The following is an 18,800-nucleotide window of genomic DNA, read 5'->3' as shown; positions in this document are numbered from 1 at the left end:
CTACCTTGTTTGAGCCAATAATCAACACTTGACTGCAACTTCCCGGCCATCTTTGAGTTTTCCTAAATTGGATTGATTAAAGCGTTTGTAACTGTGTTGAACATATAATGATTGCAACTTCCCGGCCATCACTCCTACTGTGTTGATTCATTGATTCATGTACAGAAATAAACAAAACAAAAATGAAATACATACTTCATTATTTAGATTGCCTTAGAAAAACATATATTTGTTCAAGTAAAATACAGGGTTTCTACTGTATTGATATCAATGTAGTAGAAGAATCCGTCGGGGATTTTGGAGGAGAAGACAAGTAAGGCTTGGGTGGTATCTGCAACGAATCAACACTCCCTTCCAACATATCTATCACTTCCCTCATCGTTGGCCGGTTTGAAGGATCAGTTTGTATGCACCACAAGCTCACTATGATCATCTTCCTCGCTCTTACTTTGTCTTCCTCATTCATAACATTCTGCAGACCAAGCTCTTCATCCAATTCAAGGCGCTTGTAAATCCAATGCGGAAAATATATTTCACTTGTATTTTCAGCTTCAACGTCGATGTTCCTTCTTCCACCAACAATCTCCGAAAGCATCATTCCGTAGCTGTACACATCTGACTTGTGTGAGACCCCTCCAAAGTTTCTACAAAATACTTCTGGAGCAATGTAACCTGGTGTACCTCTAGCTCCCAACATCGACACAATGCTCTCGTTCCTGTTGCATATTTTGGCAAGGCCAAAATCCGAGATTTTTGGGGTGAACTTTTCACTGAGAAGAATGTTGTGAGGCTTGATGTCGAAATGCAAAATTCGTGTGTTGCAACCACGATGTAAGTACTCCAATCCTCGAGCAATACCAAGTGAAATTTGATCCAGAGTTTCCCATCCCAAGTGATGATGATGATTCTTGGGAGTACTTGCATCAAATATGAACTTCTCGAGCGATCCGTTAGGCATGAATTCATAGAGCAGAGCCCTCTTCGAACCCTCAAAACAGTAGCCCAACAAGGAGACGATGTTGACATGGGAAGTTCGACTAATGGCTGCCACTTCATTCATAAATTCTTCTCCATCTCCTTTAAGTTTGGTCAAGACCTTCACTGCTACAAGACGGCCGTCCTTTAACTTTCCTTTGTAAACAGCACCATAGCCTCCCTGTCCTAATTTTTCTTTGAAGGAGTTGGTCATTTTCTTGACCTCCGAATAGCTATGCCTTTGAACTTGAAGCGGTCCATAGCTCCTTAGAAAGGCCTCAACAATTTGATGTTTTTGGATACGCTTCTTCCAAAAGAAACAGCAGACAACAACTAGAACGACGATAACAGAAGCTGCACCAACTGTTAAAGGAGAGTTAAATTTGATTGAAGGTGTGTTATGCAGAGCAATCAATGGATTTTGCAAACGTGTTTAAACGCTTGCTCATTCCGTGATTCTTAGAAAATTAATCCAGAGGGATTAGGGAATGATTGATTTCCGTCCTTTGGTTCTAGCACTTGTCCTAGATGAGTATGCATACCAATTAGATATTTAAATGCAGAGATATCAATCTTACCTAGTCCTAGCTTCAAATTCAACTGCTTATCTCCTGCACCTTGAATTGCAAAGAAAACCGTTGTTAGCTAAATCACAGAAGATAGAAGTGGCATAAATAACGTTACCCAAAAAAAAAAAAAAAAAAAAGAGGTTAATGCATACATAACAATCATTTAATACTTGTGTGTATCTCCTTTGAAGAAAGGAATCGGATTATCGCACGTCAGAGAAAGAAAGAAAGGTCATGTAAATGTATATACCTTTGGCGCATTTAAGTTTTCCCTCTAGAACCAGGCATTCACCTTTGCTTTCAATACATTGAAAACATTCTGGTGCTGACACGTTGAGGAAAAACTCAGCTGTCAATGAAGAGGACATGTTGGGTTGAGACGGACGCATGGGGACCCGAATGGTTTCACACCTTGGTGGCAGAGGGTTAGGTAAATTACTGTTAGATGAATTGATATAATAAGTATGGTAAGCATTTCTGCAGCCATCCTTAGGTTGTGGATAAGAATTTTTGTCTAAGATGTTGTTGCATTTGATAAGGGTAAGATTGAGTGTGAATAATGATACTTTAGGGATTGAAGAAGCGCTGGGAAGACTCAAGTCGTCGAAAACTCTGTCGTCGCAGCGATCCTTTTCTAAGCGGTCGGCAAGGTATCCGTCTTTGATAGTAATCGAATTTGATACAGGGCCTTGGAATGCATACCAGTATCCTCCCTCTTTCAATTGGATTTTTGGCCAATCGGGGTCTGAACAATTGACTGTGAACAATCCGCATTCAGGAGGATCTCCCGGGCTTTTGAAGGGGAAGTTGATGTTGCCTACTATGTCACTGCAGAAGTGGGCTGGACAATGTTTGGAGGGTTCCGCTTCTGAATATTCAGCAGAGTGCAGAACCACAAGGTGAGCAAGAACGGAGAGAATAAACAAAGCCACCGGAGCCATCCGAGAATTCCCAGCTGATCAACAAGAAGAAAGCGCCGCAAAGGAAGAACAATAAGAAGATCTACTCCTTCTCTAATTCAGAACAAGAGTGATGAATTGCACAGAGGTTCAGAATTCTTTGTTTGTAATGTATTAACACCCCTGTTGACTTGGAGTTTGGGAGATTGGAAGACTTATGGGAACTAACCATGTAAAGTGTTGCTTGACTAAAAGGCTTGCATGGTCGATTAGGGGAGTTTCCTTCTCAACTTCCCGATTGAGCAGCACCATAAAGACTTTGGCCCCTTGACTCTTCAAACCATTCTCGTCGCTATGATGACATTCAAAAATCCTTGCAACTCCTCCGAACCACACAGATTACGGAAAAGGATTGAGTGTTCAGTGTTCACTCGTCGCGTAGTGAAACATGTTCCGTTCCTTCTTAGTTCTTGCTTGCGGGTCTACTTATTTGTCTGAGCACTGAACAGCTTCATAGCTGAAAAGCATCTCCAAGTAACAGTACTAACGTTGGAAATCATGCCTGTATCCTCCCTCTTTCAATTGGATCTTTGGCCGATCGGGTTCTGAACAATTGACTGTGAACAATCCGCATTCAGGAGGATCTCCCGGGCTTTTGAAGGGGAACATGATGTTGCCTGCTAAGTCACTGCTGAAGTGGCCCGGACAATGTTTGGAGGGTTCCTCTTTTGAATATTCAGCAGAGTGCAGAACCACAAGGTGAGCAAGAACGGAGAGAATAGACAAAGCCACCAGAGCCATCCGAAAATTCCCAACTGATCAACAAGAAGAAAGCGCCGCAAAGGAAGAAGAATAAGAAGACCTACTCCTCTTATTTGTCTGAGCACTGAACAGCTTCATAGCTGAAAAGCATCTCCTAGTAACAGTACTAACGTTGGAATTTAAATTAGTAAAACGTCATGACGAATTTGCTCGTTTGTGACTGCCATTTTCTCTACCGGTTTTGATGGTTAAGTAGTAAACGGATAGTGTAAGAAGTAAAAATAAATGTGTAGAGAGCACAGCTCTATTTAAACTTCTTCCTAAAATCTTTTTCTATTTTACTCTAAATAAATAGAGTACATTGAGCTTTTTCGTTGTTCAGAAAGTAAGCTGAGTTACGCATCCCAAACAAAAAACTGACAAAGTAAATGGGCTAAACTGGACCGCTACATGACCCGTTTCAGAGGCCCATATTGAGCCTACCCAACCCAGACAATATTTTTAACGAAACGAGGAATCAAAACTTTCATGCGCACCGTTTCGGTTAGAAAGGAGACGAACCGGTATGTTCCAGAGGCTTCTTTCCTTTTTTGTTTTTGGTTAAGTTTTACTTCCATTTTTTTTTTTTAATTACTAGAAGCTAATGCGTTTACCGTATGCCAGAAAACATATACAAGTTCATATATATATATGTATATGTGTGTGTGTGTTTTTAAGGAAGGAAGAAATTTTGTGATTGTAAAATCTGGGATGATTTGGTGCGTTAGGAACTTATTAGGGAGTTAATATAGCTTTTAATTGTTGCATGCAAGAATTGGGTATCAAGTAAAATGCACTTAAAACTTAAAAAGCTTCCAACTTTATTGAAAGTGGTTTTGATCAGAGCACTTGTTTGTGTGATTCATCACGGATTCATGCCCTTCTTTGCAATTTTTTGAACTCATTGGAACGATTCTTTGTTTGTTAACTACGTGTGAAGGCGGTTCGATTGTTTTAGCTATTTGCTTGTGGAATCGGAATCAGAGATTATCTTCGTATTCATGGATTTAACTCAGAAATTGAGAATGTTGATAATATACAGCATCCTTCTTGCAGAGATCTCTTATAAAGGCTTGCATTCTCTTCGAGTTGGGACCTAACGATTTTATCTCCAGGCAATCATTTTGTTATTGCAATTCAGGTTTTGATTGTTTGTGTCTGCGCTTTTATTTGTTGGGGAATCATTTTATTTGTTTGCGTCCAGTGCTAGACTCCGAGGAACAATTGCTGCTGCTGTAGTGAAACAATGGCATCCCAGTTTTTGAGATTTGAGGACTTGTGACGTCTGGCCACAGAACTTTCTTGTTGGCAAAGGCGTGGTGTCCCGTGGCTCATGACGTCTGGCCACAGAGACAGACATGTAAGGACTTGTGGACTTGTCTTAGCATATTACAGAATCAAGATTGGGAGATGGTGCTTCCTCAGGCTATTGGAAGACGCTGTTGGGGATCATATCAAGATTGGTTGATTCTAGTGAAATAAGTCGATTGTTACAACCTTGAGATTAGCTTGTTGAATCCGTTCTTTAGGAAGAAAACTGATCTTCCCAAAACATGGAAATTTTATCACAAGATGGTTCTCTCAGCGCTTCCCTCTGTCGAAAAATTTGTTTGCATGCTTGTTCATAGCCAACACCGGGAGCTTGCATTTTGGGTCCGCGGAGCTCAATCATGACTTAAACATAAGCTAGATGGTGAGCCGTTTGAGGATGCTGTCTTGTCAGATGGATGTTTCTATCCTCTAAGCAGTGATTATAGCATTTCGAAGATTAAGGTTACTAATGGGCTTGCTGCCATCAGAACAGAGGATGATCATGAGATAAAAACAGAGCCATTAAGTGAAAATATCCGAGGAGCAGGAAAATTACGGTGTGTTGAAGTATCTTGTGAGAGCTTCTACTTGTTTAAAGGTTTTATAGCCCCGAACCTGATGCTGTTCTTGAAACACATGATTTCAAAGCATATAAACTGGATTTCAGCCGGATGGCATTGAAGAGGGTACATGATTTGGGCGATCAAATACTATTTCTAGGATTCAACTAATCACTTTTGAATCAAACATAGTCCGTTACGTCACATTTTTTGTTCATTTCAAGAGCTAAGGTCTAAAATCGGAATTTTATTTTAATCATATGGGCGGCGTGCGTCAATAATTTTGCTCAAGTTGATCATATGCAATATGCTTGTCGCTTGGAAATTCGTCCAGCACCACCAATTAGTTATTTTTTCAAGTAATGGGGTACCGCCTATTCACTCATCTTCAAAGATGCTGCAAAAACCCTGAAATTCAACACGGCTTCAATTCTCTTCACTGTTTGTCAGAACAGAATCATGTGGTTTCGCAAGATGCATGAAGCGAGCACACTACCCTGGTCCACTGGCCTGAGCCACAAACGTAAATGTTTTTCACATTTTTGTTGAATATATATATATATATGATTGCCGGAGGGGTAGTAGGAGCGACACAGTCACTCCTACTATGTTGATTCATTCATATATAGAAAAAAAACAAAACAAAAATGAAATGCATACTTCATTATTTAGATTGCCTCAGAAAGCACATATTCGTTCAAGTAAAATACAAGGTTTCTACTGTATTGATACCAATGTAGGAGAAGAATTTGTCAGGGATTTTGGAGGAGAAGACAAGTAAGGCTTGGGTGGTATCTGCAACGAATCAACACTCCCTTCCAACATATCTATCACTTCCTTCATCGCTGGCCGGTTTGAAGGATCAGTTTGTATGCACCACAAGCTCACTATGATCATCTTCCTCGCTCTTACTTTGTCTTCCTCGTTTGTAACACTCTGCAAACGAAGCTCTTCATCATGTTCAAGACGCTGGTAAATCCAATGCGGAAAATATATTTCACTTGTATTTTCAACTTCAGTGTCGATGTTCCTTATTCCTCCAACCATCTCCAAAAGCATCATTCCGTAGCTGTACACATCAGACTTGTGCGAGACCTTTCCAAAGTTTCTAGAAAATACTTCTGGAGCTATGTAACCTGCTGTACCTCTAGCTCCCAACATCGACACAATGCTCTCGTTCCTGTTGCATATTTTGGCAAGTCCAAAATTCGAGATTTTTGGGGTGAACTTTTCACTGAGAAGAATGTTGCGAAGCTTGATGTCGAAATGCAAAATTCGCGTGTTGCAACCACGATGTAAGTACTCCAATCCTCGAGCAATACCAAGTGAAATTGGATCCAAAGTTTCCCATCCCAAGTGATGATGATGATTCTTGGGAGTACTTGCATCAAATACGAACTTCTCGAGCGATCCATTAGGCATGAATTCATAGATCAGAGCCCTCTTCGAACCTTCAAAACAGTAGCCCAACAAGGAGACGATGTTGACATGGGAAGTTCGACTAATGGCTGCCACTTCATTCATAAATTCTTCCCCATCTCCTTTTAGTTTGGTCAAGACCTTCACTGCTACAAGACGGCCGTCCTTTAACTTTCCTTCGTAAACAGCACCATAGCCTCCTCGTCCTAATTTTTCTTTGAAGGAGTTGGTCATTTTCTTGACCTCCGAATAGCTATGCCTTTGAACTTGAAGTGGCTCATAGCTCCTTAGAAAGGCCTCAACAATTTGATGTTTTTGGATACGCTTCTTCCAAAAGAAACAGCAGACAACAACTAGAATGACGATGACAGAAGCTGCACCAACTGTTAAGGGTCAGTTAAATTTGATTAAAGGTATGTTATGCAGAGCAATCAATTGACTTTGCCAACGTGATTAAACGCTTGCTCATTCCATGATTCTTAGAAAATTAATCCGGAGGCATTTGGGAATAATTGATTTCCATATTTCGGTTCTAATGCTCCTAGATGAGTATCCACATCAATTACATATTTAAATGTAGAGATATCAATCTTACCTAGTCCAAGCATCAATTTCAAATGCTTATATCCTGCAACATGAACTGTAAGAAAACTGCTGTTAGCTAAATCACATAAGATGTAAGTGGCATAAATAATGATACCATTAAAAAAAAAAGTGTTTTCAATAAACTGTTTCCTGTTTCTAAGAGTTATATCCTTAGAAGAAAGGAATTGGATTGTCGCACAATCAGAGAAAGAAAAAAAAGGTCATGTAAATTTATATACCTATTTCTCTGGTGGTGCATTTAAATTTTCCCTCTTCGACCAGACATTCACCTTCTCTTACATGACATATATTACATTCTAGTGACAACACTTCGAGTGAAAACTCAGCAGTCAATGAAGAGAACGTGATGGGTTGAGCCGGAAGCATGGGGACCTGAATGGTTTCACACTCTGGCGGAGGGGGGCTAGGCAAACTACCGTTAGATGAAGCCATATAAGTAATGGGTTTATATGCCCTGGTATCATTGGAATCAGTTCTGCAGCTATCATTAAGTTGTGGATAAGAATTTTTGTCAAAGGTGGTGTCGCATCTGAAAAGGGTAAGATTGTGTGTGAATAATGCTACTTCAGGGATTGGAAAAGCGCTGGGAAGACTCAAGTCGTTGAAAACTGTGGCATCGCAGTGATCTTTTTCTAAGCGGTCCGCAAGGTCTCTGTCTTTGATAAAAATCGAATTTGATAAAGGGCCTTGGAATTCATACCAGTATCCTCCCTCTTTCAATTGGATTTTTGGCCCATCGGGTTCTGAGCAATCGACTGTGAACAATCCGCAGTCAGGAGGATCTCCCACGCTTCTGAAGGGGAAGCTAATGTTGCCTACCATGTCACTGCAGAAGTGGGCTGGACAATGTTTGGCTTCAGCAGAGTGCAGAACCACAAGGTGAGCAAGAACGCAGAGAATAAACAAAGCCACCGGAGCCATCCGAAAATTCCCAACTGATCAACAAGAAGAAAGCGCCGCAAAGGAAGAAGAATAAGAAGATCTACTGCTCTAGTTCAGAACAAGAGTGATGAATTGTAGAGGTTAAGAATTCTTTGTTTGCAGTATATTAACACCCCTGTTGACTTGGAATTTGGGAGACTGGAAGACTTGTGGGAACCAGCCATGTAAATGTTGCTTGACTCAAAAGACTTCCATGATCTATTAGGGGAGTTTCCTTCTCAACTTCCCCCACTGACAAGCACCAGAAAGACTTTGACCCCTTGACTCTTCAAATGTGACATTCAAAAATCCTTGCAACTCCTCTGAACCAAACAGATTACGGAAAAGATTGAGTGTTCAGTGTTCACTCGTCGCATCGTGAAACATGTTCCGTTCCGTCTTGCTCTGGGGTCTACTTATTTGTGTGAGCACTGAACAGCTTCATAGCTGAAAAGCATCTCCTTTTTCTAGAGTAAAAAAAATAAAATAAAAAAATCAGACATTTAATTAATTAAGAGTTATGTGAGTTTAGTTAGATCAGTTTTTTAAGTTAAATTTGTTAATTATATGACGTGTGATTAGCAAAAAATATACACATTAAGAGACACTTAAGTAGTAGTTAAATCATCGACCACACCACATAGTTTACAAAATTTAGTTTTTTTTTTTTTTTTTTTTTTTTGTCAAACAATAGATTTTGTTAGATTAGATACCGACAAATTTGAACCCACATCACATAGTTTACAAAACTTAGTTTTTTTTTTTTTTTTTTTTTTGTCAAACAATATATTTTGTTAGATTATATATTAGATTGGATACCGACAAATTTGAACCCAAATCACATAGTTTACAAAATTTAATTTAAAAAATTAATCTCGAGAACATTACCCGTTAATTAATTAATACAATTTAGTTAACATAACCATGACAATAAGTGTATTTTAAATTCAGGAAAAAAGACATGAATATCTTGTGGAATTAAAGTATTCATAAAATATGACAAGACTCGGAAGATGTTGTGACAAATCGAATAAACAGTCAAAAGTATTTTAGAATTAGACCCACCTTTAATACGACGGGACCCAATTGTGTTTGTTAACTAAAAGAACTATAAAAAAAAAAGCAGAATTATAAAACAACAACATTTGCAATCCTGTTTGTGTAGACAAACAATGTGACGCGCATTCATTAAAAACAACAATTTCGTTGTGCCATGAAGTCGAACAAGGTTGCATAGTTTTACTGCTTTAGAATTGTGACAAATCAATTATTTCGTTGAATTTTAATATAACACAGTAAAATTTTACATTATTAATTGTACATTATCAGTATTATAATATGTGAAATCGAACATCACGGGGTCATAAGGATTTCTCTTATACAAGGGATGTGTTAATGTTATCCTTAAATTACATGGTATGCTGAGAGATCTGATCGAAAAAATTGATATATTGATTGATATTAATAAATAGAGTTGTTATCCTGTCATTGACGTTGCAAAATTATTTTACGCTATTTTTTTTTTAAATATAAATGAAAAGTACACTTTAAGCTAGGGGGTGGGTTCAAAAACTAAAAACCGAAAAAATATGGACTGAACTTCGAATCAAAAAAAAAAAAAAAAAGTAACCGAACATCGAACCGAAACTGAAAAATCGAAAACAAAAAAAAAACTGCACCGAACCTTATTGGTTCGATTTCGGTTTTGAAGGTTCATAAATTGAACCAAGCCAAACCGAACCAAATCCCTTTACCTTTATAAAAGTATGTCCATGATGTTTCTTTTGTGAAACTTTGTTGCCAAGTTTGAAACTAAGCCTAGGTTTTTTTAAGGAACATACTTGGTTCAATTAGTGAGGATATTTTATTGGTTATAGAGGAAAGACTTTGGAACATGAAAAAGTTTCTCTACTTGTTTGCTTTTTGAATGGATACCGTGATTATTTTTCTTTGCATTGCAATTGAGGTTGTTGATAGAATATAAAAATATAATTAATTTATATGATCTTGTATATGTACAACTATTTTCTCACTTTTCACTTTTCTTATTTTTTTATTATTAGTCTACCGATGCAAGCTTATTTTCTAAATTTCATATTTAAAACGATCAAATTTTATAAAATAAAAAACAAACCAAAACCGAACTAAATGAAACCGAATCCACTTCTACTTTAAGCACTATGTCATATTTGCCAATATTTGCCCAAACCCTTATGGCACTTGCACAAAAAGAAATTTAAAAAATTGGACACGATCATGCACGTGAAGGCATCTTTCTTCTTGTATTTATCACGTGACCGATACTTGTCTGCTCTTTCATCCAGTCTCTTTTTCCAGGGGGCAGAGAGGCGATATTTGAAAGTGACTCTAGTGCTACATTAGCTGCAATGCAAAGACAAGTGGAAGATTGCTGAATTAAGGTGCCCATCATCAATGACATACGAAGGCTCATACATGGATGCACTGAAGTTAAACTGAATTTTGTTCGTCGCCGGGCCAACAACGTTGCCCACAGATTAGCTCGTTCAGGAATTGGAAGACAAGCCGAGGTGTCGTGGTTTGAGGAACCACCAGACACTATCATGGATACTTTGCAGGAAGACAAAGCTGAATAATTTGATTTAAATTGATTGTACCTATTGGGAATAGTTGACTTCTAAGTCGCTAGTGCGGGACGTTATTTTTTTCTTTGATCGGGTTGAAATTCCTCACAAGATTTTTATCAAAGCTCATGATGCACCATATTTCCAAGTTGTAAGGTTTTTTAATCATCAATAAAAATCGTACCTTTTCTTAAAAAAAAAAAAAAATAGAAAAAAAAAAAAAAAAAACCTTCCAAAAACGAAAAATAAAATAAAATAATTAGAACGTGGCAATTATTATGCATAATGCCACCCATGAGGATGAGGTCAATGAAATGCGGTATAAAAAAACGCTGCAATAGTTTATATTTTATACTACATTTTTAAAAAGAGATAAGATCTATATGTGTTGATAATTTTTATTTTTATTAAAAAAGTAATACAAATATGTTATAAAAAAATATAATAAATGTAGCATTACTCATGCGATATTCGACTAGCACATGACCATATAATCAATTTGGCAATAAGCTAGAGCTTGCCTATTTTGACTAGAGTAGGTATGCCATCCCCTTATAGAGAAAAAGTACGAAATGACAAAATAACATTGTTACTTATTTAGAAGCACAAAATTATTGTCATTAAACAAAAATAAATTTCAAGATAATTCATCTGTATTTGTTTCATTAAATTCTTGGTTTTAGATAATGTGTTTACAATTCACTCACGACATGTAAGAGTTTATATATTTATACATATTTAATTAGTATAAAACACATATCTTGTATGAACGCAAATGAAATCAAAATAACACATAAACTTAAATGTTTTGACATCCTAATCCCACCGAAAAAATTAACTAATTCTTAATAATTGTTCATGTGGATTGAACTCTTAAATATATACTAGCATTTGTCTACATACTTTATGTGTATGAACACACTTTTTTAGAAAATGAGAATGAAAGAAGGAGAGAGAGAACGTGATGGGAGTGAGAGATTTTTGTTTTTGGTTTTTTTTTTTTTAAATTTTAAATATTAGAAATATTTTAACATCACATGTATGTAATGCTTTAATAAAATTTGGACATATGAAATTACATTATTGTCCATCATTTTTTTGTATGATAGAAGATTAAGTTGTCCTTTCATTAAAATTTTTAATTGATAAAAAGAATTTTATTAATTAATAAAAAATATATATATTATTATTATTTTTTGCCATATCTCTTAAATATAAATTGAAGATCATTTTTAATCAAACGTGGGGATCTGAAGCAAAAGTCCTAAAAGGCGCGTAACTTCACGCTTCCGGAACGTCGTGGCTCTGACTCTGAGTTGAGAATTAATTAATAAATCAAGAAGTCTATTCAATTTCTCGATAAAATCGAATGGGGATAAGAAGGAAAATGACACCTTCCACTTAGCAGGGCGAATCCCGCCATACACGTGTACAACGTTTCCCTCCCTCACCCCAATGACTAATCCGTGCGGCCTCCGTGCCACCAATCGCAACCCTGTTAAAGCCTTTCAGATCTTTTCCATTTGGTCATTAGATAACGCTCGAACTCATGAACCATCAATACCCCCACTCCCACACACTCACTCAAATGACCTAAATTGCCCTTATCTAACCACAAATTTCGACCACCTCATTGAGTATTTTCGTCTCTAACTCAACACATAATCAATAATGTCATCCAACGCTATAATCCGATAGTATTTTTATTTAATTATATATGAAAATTTTAAATTTAAATATCATGAATGATAAATACGATACCAAATTAAATTACGCAAAGTCTAGTTTAGCCGAACCCCACCATCTCCTTCGTCTAAATATATTCTTGCATTAAAAAAAAATCAATAATTTGACTTAAATTACAATATATAACTTTTTTATTAATACGCTAAAAAATTGTATAAAATGTAAGTTGTGTTATGCGTAAAAATGATACCAAAATGAAATACAACAAGTATATTTTTAATATTTTTACAAACGTAAAATGGTACAAAACGTAACTTATGTTTTGCTTTTGCACAAAAAAAAAAATCCAATTTAAAAGCATCACAAATATTCAACAAAAAACAAGATTGTAATTTTCTAAATTGAGTGCCCCCATCGCATTAAGTCATGGGCGCCAAAGTTGTTGGCAATTTGATTTTTAATTATTTATATTTAACGATAAGGATTTTAAAAAATAAAAAAAATAAGTTTTGTTCTTCCTCATGCCCCTACGCAGTACCCATCCATTTATACAGAGCCTGCTCCGCCATTTCCTTTCTTCTTTCGCCTTCCTCCCATCGCTTCCCTTTCCCCTACTATTCCAACTAATATTACCAAATTGCCCCTCAAAACCTACCCCATATCATCGTCTTCTTCTTCCGCCAGATCCATAGGGTTTTGCTGTTCCGACTCTGCCCCCGCAACTCCAATCGTTTCCGATCCGATTCCCCCAATTTTCTCGATTAACCCTAATTTTGACAAACCCTAGAGGCGCCGATCCCCTAAATACCATAGCCCAGTTGTTCTCGGTTTGTTCCAATCCCGTTGACTTTATTTCTGGGTTTAAGACGCTCTGCTTGCAGAGGAGGACCGGATATAAGGTTCTCGTTGAGCCAGTTTCTGCTTCGCCGTTCACGCGATGTTGAGTACGGGATTGCAGTTTACGCGCGGCCGCGGAGAGGATCGATTTTACAATCCGGCAAGAGCTCGTAGGGCCCACCAGAACCAGAAGGCGGAGCAACTTCGCAGACCTCAGAGCGATGTCACGCCCAGCCCGTCTCCTTCCTTGAAGGGTAACCCCAACCGGGAGCCGGAGAACCGGACCGGGTCCGATGAGCCGCCCAAGCCCGTCGCCGTGCCTGCTTTTGAGCCCGTCGTGGAGCCCTTGAGTAATCTCGAGCGGTTCTTGCAGTCGATCTCTCCGTCCGTCCCCGCCCAGTACCTCTCCAAGGTGTTTGCTTGAATCTAATTTGTGTAATTTTTTGGGGTTTTTTTTTTTTGTTAATCTTGTAATTAATTGTTTGGTTGCAGAGGACGATGAGAGGATTGAGTACATGCGACGTGGAATATCAGCCATACTTTGTTCTAGGGGATTTATGGGAGTCCTTCAAGGAGTGGAGTGCTTATGGTGCAGGAGTGCCTCTGATTTTGAATGACAGTGACTCTGTGGTTCAGTACTACGTCCCTTACCTGTCCGGCATTCAAATATACGGCCACTCTGCGAAATTGGCAACTAAGACAAGGTATACATTTTACTCCATACTTTTGGCTTAATTCGATTTATCATTTGTTTTGTAGTTTAGAAGAATTTCGATATAGTTCTAGTTGGTTATAGTCAAATGCATGCATTGTTTGTATTTTCTTTCATGATAGTGAATCAGTGATAAGTGTACCGTTATCTCTCTGCAAAATGATTTTTGTCCTGCATTTACTCAGAGGTAAATCCAAAACTGAATTTGAGAATTTGTTGTTGTTCTTGATTGTATGGTGCGTGCACTTATGGTAAACGGGTTTCATGGATTACTATGTTTGTTTACTCCTTGCATCAGAATATATACTTTTAACGGAATCAGTGTATACTGACTATTGCCTGTTGCTTACTTTAGTTTACATATTTGCTTTTTGTCAAAACGTGAATGGTTTATTTCATTCATTTATGTTATTCAAAGATTGATGGTCGTTTATTGATAGGCAACCAGATGAGGACAGTGATAGTGACTTCAGGGATTCTAGCAGTGATGGTAGCTGTGATTACGAAACTGATAGGCTAAAATATTTGAGTGAGCAGCGGAATCACCAAGTTCTGACTAGTGAAATTCCTCGTAGGATAGAAAGATTATCTTTGAGAGACCTGCATTTACCACCCCACGAAGACTGTTCCAGTGATGAGGGCGAATCTATAAATTCTCAAGGTTCCTTACTGTTTGAGTATTTTGAACGGGACCTTCCTTATTGCCGTGAGCCTTTAGCTGACAAGGTTATAATTTCATTTCTCTCTAGCATCAATAGTAATATATCTTGCTATTTATGACCTCCCTTTTTTCGGATGTTGTTCTGAACTTTCCCTTTCTACAGATACTCCATTTTCCTGAGCTAAAGACACTAAGAAGCTGTGATCTACTGTCACCCAGCTGGATATCTGTTGCATGGTACTATAGATCACTGTTTTCGTTTACTCATTGTACACTGTCGTGTGACTAATTGGTTTTGGTATGACCTTTTCAGGTATCCAATTTATAGGATTCCAACAGGACCAACTCTAAAGGATCTTGATGCGTGCTTTCTAACATACCATTCACTTTTTACACCCATGAGAGGTACTTTTTAACTCTTTTAGTTTTGCTTAGGATGAAAGTTTGTTCCCTGACATTTGGTCTGCATAATTGATACTCTTGTGATGACATGTTATTTCATTTTGATGTTTTGGGTCTGATTTTATAAATTGTAATCATACATCATAAATGAGATACCACGTTGTTTCGTTTGGTGCTTTGGTCTGATAATATATCTTTTATTCATATAGCTTAATGAAATAACAAACCATAAACCATATATTAGTTTAACTGCTTATGTAGTTAGATTGATTTTCTTACAGATTTTATCTTCTAATTTTAGCATTTACTACAATGTGGGGATTTAGCATTATTGATTAAATAAAGTTATTGTCAATGCACCGCGTATGCTGATATCTGCATTATGCCCAAGTTTATCTTGTCTTATCCCCTGTACATGCATGCTTCCATGTCAAAATGGATGTACAATATGGTAGACAGATATCAAGGATGATTCATTACGTGTGAAGTATAAGTAGATTTTAAATGTGAAACTTGTCTCTTCTTTGATTATGTTTCAGGTGTACAATATGACTGTGCTCCTGTATTGACATATCCAAGTGACATGGATGGTGTCTCTAAGATGTCGTTACCTGCTTTTGGCCTTGCTTCATACAAATTCAGTCGTTCATTGTGGACTCCGAGTGGTGGATCTGAAAGCCCGTTAGCCGGCTTTCTTTTGCAGGCTGCTGACGACTTTCTAAGAAGGCATAAGGTCAATCACCCAGATTTTCTGTTTTTTAACCGTAGATGATATCAAGATGATGCTAACTGTGACGCTACTGCCACCGTTCTAGACGTGAAGCCTTTTGCACGGGTTACTTGTGAAAAGTCTCTTTATTTTGTTAAAACTCATGGCGGCAATTTGGTTTGCGGTGATTCTGTCGTTTGGTTTTCTGTTATTTACTAAAGGAGAAAGAAAAGAAAAGAAGAGGATGAAGGGTAACCCACAGAAGAAAAGTGAAGCTTTTGGCATGAGATGAAAGAGGCTCAGTAAAAAGTGAATAGAAGGAAAATATAGTTAGATAATCTATAGAAGGTCTAGCTCTAAATGGAGGTTACTGCTTTTGATGTAAACAAGTTTTTATCTTGCTTGTTTCCGTTGTATTTTGTTGGTAGTAAGAAGAGTACATTAACTATAAAAAAAAGAAAAACCGGGCTCTTTTTTATGCCGTGATATGATGTTAATTATTAGTATGTAATCCTGTCTAAAGGGGGTTTTGATTTAGATTAAACTGTAAGTGTTAGTTTTTTCTTCCCCAAATGTGTATCTGAATCGCATCCGTTAATGATGGAAATGTGTTTTAAGAGTTTTGTTAGCTGTTGCCTGATGATTAGATGTGCTGTTTTACAGTCGACATCACTTAATGGGACAAGGTTTTGTTGTAACGTTTTAAGCGTGTTGTTGCTGCTTATCTGTCTGGTTTGTGATCTATGTTTCTCTTGCTAAATGAAATCGAGTTCAAGGAGTCGGTCGTCATTCTTTTGTCATGGCAGCTGGAGGAAGAGTTTTTATATTAATCTTGTGTTTTAAGCTCTCAGATTTATAAGGGAAACATTTCTTTCATAACGAATTGGAAGCGAGGAGAAATTAATCAGCATCGTTTTCAAGCAGCAAGTCATGAAACTTTGTCTCCAAAGCCTCGGAACATATCCGACTCATCATCCGATAAAACGACGTCAGATCAGATATCTGCTCTATCGACATCTTCACGATGAAGGCCTTCGCAACTTTCTCCCTCTCCTCGCACATCTTCAGTTGTTTCATGTATGCAGAAGCGTTTCTTACTGTTGCCCCCATCTGCTTCAGCCTTCTCTCTTGCTGCAAGCTCAATGCCGTATTCGCCTGATATCACACCATTCGGAACAACACACCATTAAAATCGAACTATCATGACAACCTACAAGAACTAGGAACTATGTTGCGGGTTGGTTATACTGTGTGGAGATGTTTTAATACTGACCTCCAGAAACTCAGCTCCGACGTCGAGTTGATCAGACTCTCTGCCGGAAACAATTCCACGCTTCGAGTACATGTTTCTTGCTACTGAGAGGCTCGTTACGATGTTCCTCCTCTTCATCTCTTGATCATGGTTAAGCTTTGGAGATTTTGGCACACATGCTGTGGTTCCATTGAGCTTCTTTTCGTAAGCTCTCACTGCTTTAACAAATTCCTGCAGATACAATAATTTTGACCATAAAATTGGCAAAAAACAAACCAAAAACATGACAAACTAGAAGAAATTCAGTTCGTGCCTGATATGCAGACGGGCATCCTGGATACTCAAAATCATCCGAATCGAGTTTTCGCATTCTCTCCGGATGAAACTGAAGCCCCATGATAAAATTACCCTCGTGGGGATTATAAGCATCCGGATCATAAAATCCTTCAACCAAACCATCCGGAGAGAAAGCCATCGGCACGAACCGCGGCGCCAATCTCTTCACCCCCTGATGGTGATAACTATTCACAGATATCTCCATTCTCTCACCATCCAAAGAGTCTTTAAACCATCCATGCAAAGGTGTATTTTCCACCACCTTCACCACATGCCTATGCCCGTCGTAATTCTCATAGCTTATGTGAGCAACTTTGAGTGTATTTTCCAGGCATTCTTTCGACAGCTCGCTCTCAACGTCTTGATAAAGCGTGCCGCCGCATGCGACATTAAGGACTTGGGAGCCTCTGCATATTCCCAAGTACGGGATGTTTCTTTCTAGGCATAGCTTTGCAAGCCCTAGTTCTATTGAATCTTTCTCTTTGTCGATGGTGGTGTCGCTTGCATGGAGCTTTCCGATCTCTTCTAGCTCTCCGGGAGAGAAACCGGAGAGCTGCGCATCATAATGGGACGGATCGATGTCTTCGCCTTCGCAGAGAAGAACTCCGTGGATTGGCTCGAAACTTTGGAGCAGCATGTGGACTCCGCTGACTCTTGGGACGATGAAAGGTACTGCTCCATAGCTTACTATTAGGTCTAGATGATATTCTCCTGTCCCACATGTTGAGAAATGAGAAACAAGTTTTATTTAACACACACTGTTGGTTTAACAAACGATAATTTTTGCACGTCTGCAATTAGACGAGTTGGCAACAGCAATATTCTCTCCATGTGCATCAAAGTTTGGTTTAAGAAAACGATTATCTATGTAACATATTTGCATTTAGCCAAGTTGGCTAAAGTAATATACTCTGCACTATAGTTCGAATTCTCCTTTAAATTAAATAAGAATATCACTCAGAATCGAGAAAGAACATATAGTTTCATTGTTGAACAAGGTAAATCAACGTCTGAAAATCTGAGCAATGTAACATCCAAAAACAGAAAAACTACCTAACAACAGAAGATATATGGAGACAGATGGAAACTAACCCACAAAATCTACAAACTTGTTCTTGCGGACGGTTCGTCGGGAGACGATAAGAACCCGAGGCAAAACCGTGGACAAATCTGAATTAGCCATGGATTGTGGATACACAGTGACCAATTGCACAGAAATTAAGAGAGAGATATAGAGTGTGCGCGTGTGTGTGTGTATATATAGAGAGAGTGTGCTTAGTAATTAATTGATCGGGAATTTCAGACTCAAGTCTTAAGACTGAGGTGTAATGCTGATTAATTGCTGATTATATATGCGATATTGTGAATGGAGACGAAAATCTGGGAAGATTGATTTGTCCATGTCGTTTTGTTTCCTTGTTTAATGGCTTGGATTTTCTTTCGTTCTTTGGTTTGGTGAGCTTGTTGCGTTGTATTCGTCTAGGCGCCGCGTATCTAACATATGTTTGCCAAAGGAATTGGCCAATTATCCTCTATTTTCG

General features: G+C 38.1%; 4 protein-coding genes and 1 pseudogene across 6 annotated transcripts; 2 read left to right on the top strand and 3 right to left on the bottom strand.

Annotated features, from left to right (window-relative positions):
• Positions 1–108: 108 nt before the first annotated feature.
• Positions 109–3,592, bottom strand: LOC137730594 (LEAF RUST 10 DISEASE-RESISTANCE LOCUS RECEPTOR-LIKE PROTEIN KINASE-like 2.1). Of its 2 annotated transcripts, none has more exons than XM_068469581.1 (3): positions 1,795–3,592; positions 1,554–1,592; positions 109–1,338 (listed from the first exon to the last, which is right to left on the bottom strand). In XM_068469581.1, the coding sequence occupies exons 1-3, from the start codon at positions 2,483–2,485 to the stop codon at positions 254–256; spliced, it is 1,815 nt and encodes a 604-aa protein (XP_068325682.1). In that variant the 5' UTR covers positions 2,486–3,592; the 3' UTR covers positions 109–253. The 2 variants fall into 2 exon arrangements, with proteins under 2 accessions (XP_068325682.1, XP_068325683.1); XM_068469582.1 differs by having other exon boundaries at positions 1,554–1,586.
• LOC137731262 (uncharacterized) lies at positions 3,111–5,286 on the top strand (annotated as a pseudogene).
• Positions 5,287–5,690: 404 nt separating this feature from the next.
• Positions 5,691–8,414, bottom strand: LOC137732434 (LEAF RUST 10 DISEASE-RESISTANCE LOCUS RECEPTOR-LIKE PROTEIN KINASE-like 2.1). Its single transcript, XM_068471741.1, has 3 exons — positions 7,359–8,414; positions 7,130–7,162; positions 5,691–6,917 (listed from the first exon to the last, which is right to left on the bottom strand). The coding sequence occupies exons 1-3, from the start codon at positions 8,059–8,061 to the stop codon at positions 5,833–5,835; spliced, it is 1,821 nt and encodes a 606-aa protein (XP_068327842.1). The 5' UTR covers positions 8,062–8,414; the 3' UTR covers positions 5,691–5,832.
• A 4,458-nt stretch (positions 8,415–12,872) lies between these two features.
• LOC137731084 (uncharacterized) lies at positions 12,873–15,916 on the top strand. Of its 2 annotated transcripts, XM_068470159.1 has the most exons (7): positions 12,873–13,599; positions 13,680–13,891; positions 14,340–14,389; positions 14,480–14,625; positions 14,724–14,797; positions 14,874–14,965; positions 15,502–15,916. In XM_068470159.1, exons 1-7 carry the CDS (start codon positions 13,288–13,290, stop codon positions 15,732–15,734), a joined length of 1,119 nt encoding a protein of 372 aa, XP_068326260.1. In that variant the 5' UTR covers positions 12,873–13,287; the 3' UTR covers positions 15,735–15,916. The 2 variants fall into 2 exon arrangements, with proteins under 2 accessions (XP_068326260.1, XP_068326259.1); XM_068470158.1 differs by having other exon boundaries at positions 12,874–13,599; positions 14,340–14,625.
• A 372-nt stretch (positions 15,917–16,288) lies between these two features.
• On the bottom strand, positions 16,289–18,442 carry LOC137731261 (putative glutamine amidotransferase GAT1_2.1). Its single transcript, XM_068470362.1, has 4 exons — positions 18,352–18,442; positions 17,237–17,970; positions 16,945–17,154; positions 16,289–16,826 (listed from the first exon to the last, which is right to left on the bottom strand). The coding sequence occupies exons 1-4, from the start codon at positions 18,440–18,442 to the stop codon at positions 16,572–16,574; spliced, it is 1,290 nt and encodes a 429-aa protein (XP_068326463.1). The 3' UTR covers positions 16,289–16,571.
• Between the last annotated feature and the right edge of the window lie 358 nt (positions 18,443–18,800).

This window comes from Pyrus communis, chromosome 4 (assembly GCF_963583255.1).
Source record: "Pyrus communis chromosome 4, drPyrComm1.1, whole genome shotgun sequence".
In the NCBI taxonomy this organism is placed as follows: Eukaryota; Viridiplantae; Streptophyta; class Magnoliopsida; order Rosales; family Rosaceae; genus Pyrus; species Pyrus communis.
This window is presented reverse-complemented; position numbering and strand designations above follow the sequence as displayed.

What these genes read in the sequence shown, in the direction of transcription:
- LOC137730594 (XM_068469581.1), bottom strand. Translation starts at nt 2,485, where the DNA reads ATGGCTCCGGTGGCTTTGTTTATTCTCTCCGTTCTTGCTCACCTTGTG. An exon ending in AAAACTTAAATGCGCCAAAG is followed by an intron (nt 1,593 to 1,794) that starts GTATATACATTT and finishes TTGCAATTCAAG; the next exon opens with GTGCAGGAGATAAGCAGTTG. An exon ending in GAATTTGAAGCTAGGACTAG is followed by an intron (nt 1,339 to 1,553) that starts GTAAGATTGATA and finishes CTCCTTTAACAG; the next exon opens with TTGGTGCAGCTTCTGTTATC.
- LOC137732434 (XM_068471741.1), bottom strand. Translation starts at nt 8,061, where the DNA reads ATGGCTCCGGTGGCTTTGTTTATTCTCTGCGTTCTTGCTCACCTTGTG. An exon ending in ATGCACCACCAGAGAAATAG is followed by an intron (nt 7,163 to 7,358) that starts GTATATAAATTT and finishes TTCATGTTGCAG; the next exon opens with GATATAAGCATTTGAAATTG. An exon ending in GAAATTGATGCTTGGACTAG is followed by an intron (nt 6,918 to 7,129) that starts GTAAGATTGATA and finishes GACCCTTAACAG; the next exon opens with TTGGTGCAGCTTCTGTCATC.
- LOC137731084 (XM_068470158.1), top strand. Translation starts at nt 13,288, where the DNA reads ATGTTGAGTACGGGATTGCAGTTTACGCGCGGCCGCGGAGAGGATCGA. An exon ending in GTGAGCCTTTAGCTGACAAG is followed by an intron (nt 14,626 to 14,723) that starts GTTATAATTTCA and finishes CCCTTTCTACAG; the next exon opens with ATACTCCATTTTCCTGAGCT. An exon ending in ACTTTTTACACCCATGAGAG is followed by an intron (nt 14,966 to 15,501) that starts GTACTTTTTAAC and finishes ATTATGTTTCAG; the next exon opens with GTGTACAATATGACTGTGCT.
- LOC137731261 (XM_068470362.1), bottom strand. Translation starts at nt 18,442, where the DNA reads ATGGCTAATTCAGATTTGTCCACGGTTTTGCCTCGGGTTCTTATCGTC. An exon ending in CAAGTTTGTAGATTTTGTGG is followed by an intron (nt 17,971 to 18,351) that starts GTTAGTTTCCAT and finishes CATGTGGGACAG; the next exon opens with GAGAATATCATCTAGACCTA. An exon ending in GATGCCCGTCTGCATATCAG is followed by an intron (nt 17,155 to 17,236) that starts GCACGAACTGAA and finishes TTGTATCTGCAG; the next exon opens with GAATTTGTTAAAGCAGTGAG.